At 47.7% G+C, this 6019-nt stretch overlaps 1 protein-coding gene across 1 annotated transcript in view; it reads left to right on the top strand.

Annotated features, from left to right (window-relative positions):
* LOC122412411 (uncharacterized) overlaps positions 1-5550 on the top strand; it is a 7137-nt gene extending 1587 nt beyond the window's left edge. Inside the window, exons 2-7 of the mRNA XM_043421887.1 lie at positions 1-226; positions 300-404; positions 488-682; positions 766-921; positions 1000-1245; positions 1500-5550. The exon at positions 1-226 is cut by the window's left edge and continues 549 nt beyond it. Of these exons, the coding sequence (XP_043277822.1) occupies positions 1-226; positions 300-404; positions 488-682; positions 766-921; positions 1000-1245; positions 1500-5434 (4863 nt within the window). The 3' untranslated portion in view covers positions 5435-5550. The remainder of the gene's footprint in view (positions 227-299; positions 405-487; positions 683-765; positions 922-999; positions 1246-1499) is intronic.
* The last annotated feature ends 469 nt before the right edge of the window (positions 5551-6019 follow it).

Below are 6019 nucleotides of genomic sequence, written 5' to 3'. Positions count from 1 at the left end.
CGGTGTAACGACCTATGGTGTTACGAGTTGCTGCGTTTATCGGGTGCTCGACTCGTGAACAGACTTAAATACGTGATCTGGTGGGCCCCTTTACGTGCTCTAGTGGTGGCCTATAACAGAGGCATATTAAGTGGTCGTCGAGTGCTGGATGCTGTGTATGACGAGTTACAGCGCCGCGGTGTTTTAGAAGCCCCCCGCGTAAGAGGCCTTGTCGGTGAAATCAGATGTAAGTACCATTATCACGATAAATCACTGTTGTTGGCGATTAGCAATACAACAGCTATTTTTTTTTACCATAGGCTATCGGCAGTTTTACGATGCGGGGAGTGACGAAGAAGAGGCTCTCGCTGAGGCGACGAGAGCTGTGGAGGAAACGGATCTAGAGCGTCAAACAGCCCTCTATCGTACGTATTCAACTATGCTTTGGCATTATCATCCGCGATTTTCGTTTTTAGACGTAAAAACCACGGGGGCGGTATTTTTCCAGAACCGTTGCACGAGGAGGGGGCAGGGGAAGAACCTAGAGCGAGCACCTCGGCAGCCCCGGCCGAGACGATACCGCAGCATTTTACCATATATCGGCCGTTTTACGACGCTGTGAGTGACGAAGAAGAAGAGGCTCTCGCTGAGACGACGAGAGCTGCGGAGGAAGCGGATCTAGAGCATCAAACCGCCCTCTACCGTGTGTATTCAACTCTGTTTTGGCATTATTATCAGCGATTCTCGTTTTTAGATATAAAAGCTACTGGCGTGGTTTTTTTTCAGAACCGCAGCATGAGGAGAGGCCCGAGGAAGAGCCTAGAGCGAGCACCTCGGCAGCCTCGGCCGAGCCGGTACCGCTGCAGCCCGAATTTGATGACGACGAGGCGTCGACTATTCTCAACTCCTCCTTGATGTTTAGCGATCGGTCTGATATACTGGGTAAGCATAGCCGTACAGCGATAATAAAATAAAAATAAACCGCGTTAATAAACAGAAATTATGAAATAACCCAAACAGCTGTGTACCGGCACACCAGAGATAACGATGACGACGGAGCGATAGCGGGTCCATCGTATCACCACCATCGTCAGCAGGAAGATGATGACCTCGTACAACCCGAGAATCAGCTGGGGGTGTATCCGCTGGACGCTCAACAGGCGGAGGAGGAGGAGGAGGGGGAGGAGGAGGAGCGTCTAAACGAGGAGCGATTAGAAGCTAGACGCTTCGGCCTATGGTTTCAAGAGCTGATGGAGTGTGATTCAGGTAAAGAAATAATAATGTCTTCTCTCTCTTTCTCCCTCACTCGCGCGCTTTCTCTCTCTTTATCTCTAACCCTTGCGGTAAATGCAGGATATGTTTAAAAGGCTTTATTATATTTAACACAGGGTACTCGTCAGCTGACTCGTCAGCTGTCTCGTTATTGGCGTACCGCGATTAGTACGAGGTACACTAAAGTTACAATATGCCTTTTTATCAGCGATCTCTACCCTATAACTTACGCTTTTGTTTGATTACAGATATACAAACGGGCGGGGGGAGAACGCGCAATACACAGGGGTGCGAGGCTTTCGGGGATGTGCAACCCCCGGGAGGGCGGATCATCATTGCGCACGATACAGCTCGTTATTTCAAACGTTTTCGACTACGTGGTCGGGAAATAACACTGCGTATCCGCCAACCTCAAGCTGGCGCAAACGTGACAGCATGGCTTGAAGGAGCATTCCGCGATCTTCTGACGCATCTCACGAGTCACTGCGAGGGTGGTGACTACGCGGGGATCTCGTTCTCCGCGAGCTGCTTAGCGCACGGCCCCGTCTGGCTTTCATTCCGCCCTGTCCGAGCCTATACATTTGTAGATATCTGGCAATTAATAACAAACATAGCTCAAAGTGCAGCGTCTCTGGATATTAATGATTCTTTCCATATAAAAGTATGTATCGTTAAAGGTTTGGAGGGTAGGGGGCGAAAAGGTTTGACACACGAGGGCGTTGCTAAAAAATCAATTTTAACGATTCGAAATACCGACAATCTGTGTCTACCGCGCTCGTTAGTAACAGCACGCGCGTACGCGGAAAGGGGTGAGATACGCTCAGGGGCTCTGCATTCTAGATGGCAGCGTATACGACAGATTAACGGGTCGCTTCAAAAAGAGGCGGCGCTTGAGCTCACGAGAAGCGCAAATGTTGTTATACAGCCCGCTGGCTGCGGTATGCGCGAAATTGCTATGTACCAGAATTATTTGGCTCGCGAGGGGTTAGCTATCGTGGTTTTCGAGTTTTTGACTTTGGGGCGACGCGAAAGACCGGTGTTTGACGGTACACAGACGGTTATGGATACAGTAGGCTCAGTCCGGCACACGTTATACATTCTGTATTATGAGCGGTCGCATCATTTCCAGCCTATCTTGAATCTGCGTGGTGCTGTAGGCAGCTTAAACTTCTGCGCAATCTGTAACGCCCGTTCTCGTCGGGATCATAGATGTTTAAAAAAGAAATGCCCTCGCTGCCTTCAAGCACCGCCCTGCGCTCTGGGAGCAGCTGCCGCGATCAGATGCGAGACATGTAACCGCGATTTTTTTGGGGAACAATGTTTAGAAAATCACAGGGCTGTTACCATCCGTCGTAAACACAGGGTAAACACTGTTTGCGAGTCTCTTCAGCGGTGCCGTAACTGCTTTCGCGCAATAAGATCTTTAGAGAAAAAGACGCATGTGTGCGGGGAGGGTTTCTGTAAAACGTGTAAATCGCGGCACCCCTATAATCGCCTGTGCTATATGAGGCCTATTCGCGTCGATGAGAGGCCGAAAGAGAACATATTCATATTCTATGATTTTGAAACGCAGCAGTGTACCCCTGTAAAAGGTGATCCTACAACGCGCGTTCACGAACCGAATCTTTGCGTGGCTCAACGTGTCTGCACCAAGTGCTGCGATAATGTTTCTATAGACGAGCCGTGCGAGCATTGCGGGGATCACGAGTTTATATTTAGGACGAATCCTGTGTGTCAACTTGTGGAGTTAGCCATACAGAGTATGCCGAACTTCTCTCACGTATTTTTAATAGCCCATAACGCCGGTGGTTTCGATGCCCAGTTTATCCTGCGCTACCTCATCGAGGAGAAAAAAACGCAGCTCCCATCTTTAATAATGAACGGTACTAAAATCATCACAATGCGCGTTAGCAAACTCGTGTTTCTCGACAGCTTGAACTACTTTCACATGCCTCTGAGTGCACTGCCTAAATCTTTCGGTCTAAAAACTGCTCTCGCCAAAGGATCTTTTCCGCATCTGTTCAATAGGCCCGAGAATCAAAATTATATTGGGCCGATGCCGCCTGCAGCCGATTACTCTCCCGACACTATGCGCCCGGAGGAACGCGAGCGTTTTTTTGCATGGTATAACGAGTTAAAGAATGCCTCTTATGTATTTAACTTTTCAAACGAGCTCATAACCTATTGTAAAAACGACGTTACGATATTGAGACAGGCCTGTGTGGTTTTCCGGAAAATGTTCAAGGACAGCGGACGCGTTTGCCCGTTTAGCGAAAACACAACAATCGCGTCCGCCTGCTTTCAAATCTTTCGAAAAAATTTTTTAAAACCTAACACGATCGGTATTATACCTACGGGCGGTTACAGATGGGCTCACAATCAGTCAAAAAAAGCGGTCTCTTGGCTCGTGTGGATGGAGCATTCTTTAAATCGTCGTATCATTCACGCAGGACGCTCGCGCGAGTTTAAATTGCCTCAAAATTTATTAGTAGACGGCTACTACGAAACACCTGATTCAGCCCACGTGTTACAGTTTCACGGTTGCTATTGGCACGGGTGTTTGAGCTGTTTCACTGTAAACAGAGACCGTGTACAAGGCGACGGTGATACACTGAACGAGCGTCTCGAGAGAACAAACGCTATATCGCAGAGAATCCGCTCAAGCGGCTACACGTTAACCGAGATTTGGGAGTGCGCGTATGACCGGATGATAAAAACAGATTTAGAGATGAGCGCTTTTGTGAGTGATCACCCTCTGGTTCGAGCGGAGCCTCTCAATCCTCGCGATGCTTTTTTCGGTGGTCGCACGGAAAACATGGTCACTCTGTACGACGTGAAAGACGGGGAGCAGATACGATATGTTGACGTTTGCTCTTTGTACCCATACATCTGCAAGTACGGCAAATATCCGGTGGGCCATCCAACGGTATACGTCGGCGACGAGTGCAGGGAGCTGACAGGTCCCGAAAATAATATCAGTCTTTCCCGCGTCGAGGGCCTTGTTAAATGTACAGTGCTTCCACCGCAAAATCTTTATCATCCGGTGCTGCCGGTGCGAATGCATCAGCGCCTGTTATTCGGGTTATGTCGTAGCTGCTGCGAAACAATGAACCAGGGCGCGTGTCCTCATGAAGACCCCGCGGAGCGTGTGTTTAGCGGTACTTGGGTAGTGGATGAATTGCGAAAAGCTATTGCGTGCGGGTATAAAATATTAACCGTGAGCGAGATTTGGCAGTATAATATAACGCAGTACAACCGCGATACACAAAAGGGGGGCCTTTTCACCGGGTACATAAACACTTTTCTTAAAATCAAACAAGAGGCTAGCGGTTGGCCCGAGGGTTATGCAGATGACGAGGCTGCCCAAGAGCGTTATATAACTGCTTTTAAGACAGCCGAAGGGGTTCAGCTGGAGCGGGGTGCGGTAGCGAAAAACCCGGGGCTGCGCTCGGTAGCCAAACTTTGTCTTAACTCCTTTTGGGGTAAATTTGGACAACGCGAAAATTTACCGCAAACAGAAATAGTATCGACACGCGAAAAACTTATGGAGCTGCTAAATAGCCCCGAGCACGAGATCACTGGTATGCTACCTGTTAACAACCAGGTGCTGTATGTTAATTATACGAAAACCAGTGATGCTGTAATACCGTCTAATATAGCAAATACTGTCATAGCTGCATACACCACAGCCCAAGCCCGTTTAAAACTTTACACCTATCTCGAACCGCTGGGTAAGCGTGCTCTGTACTGCGACACCGATTCCGTTATTTATGTCACGAGAAAAGAGCCTGGAGAGTATGAACCGCCAACGGGTCAATTGCTAGGGGATTTAACCGACGAGCTAAGCTCCTACGGCGAGGGCAGTTACATTAAGTCTTTCATCTCAGGCGGCCCTAAATTTTATTCTTTCATAGTTAATACGCCGAGCGGCGCGGAAAGCGAGGTTTGCAAGGTTAAAGGCATAACGCTGAATTACGCAAACAGTTCGCTGATAAATTACGAATCAATACGGTCATTTATAATAGGTGAGAGAGAGAATCCTGTTGTACTACAGTTTGATTCAATACGTCGTACACCATTCCACCAGGTTGTCACACGACCCGAAAAGAAATCGTGCATGCCTCTGAGTGTCAAGCGAAGACGTGATGGCGAATACGGTTCGCTCCCTTACGGTTACAAATAGCCGTTTATAAAAACTCTCGCTTTAAACATTGTTAAGCAGTATTGTAAAATACCTATGTTATTACTGTAAAATATTTATACTGTTACAGGAAAATAAAAGCTCTATACATGTTTCAACTGCTCGAATTCTTTATATTATACCGCCCCGCAGGAAACGTGGTCATTCGTGCAGATGGATGTACGGTGGAAGCATCCCTGGACCTCAATGATCTGTGGTCCCACAGGCTGCGGTAAAACGTACTTTGTAAAAAAGTTTTTAAAGTTTATATCACGGATGAACAGTGAGCCATTCGAGAGAGTCATTTTCTATTACTCCGAGTGGCAGTCAGCGTACACGGAGTATGGTGAATCAATAGAGTTCCATGAGGGTCTACCTCAGAGTGGTGATTATGCTAACGACCCTCGCGCAAAACTTCTCATAATCGATGATTTGATGCGTGAGGCGTCTAACAACAATGTTGTGGACCTTTTCACCAAAGGCAGTCATCATAAAAATCTGAGCGTTATTTTTATTACCCAGAACTTATTCCATCAAGGACACGGTCAGCGAGATATCTCGCTGAATGCCAACTATATAGTGATTTTC

Source organism: Venturia canescens, chromosome 6 (assembly GCF_019457755.1).
Source record: "Venturia canescens isolate UGA chromosome 6, ASM1945775v1, whole genome shotgun sequence".
Lineage (NCBI taxonomy): Eukaryota > Metazoa > Arthropoda > Insecta > Hymenoptera > Ichneumonidae > Venturia > Venturia canescens.
Note: the sequence above shows the minus strand (reverse complement) of the source record. Positions and strands in the feature narration are given on the sequence as shown.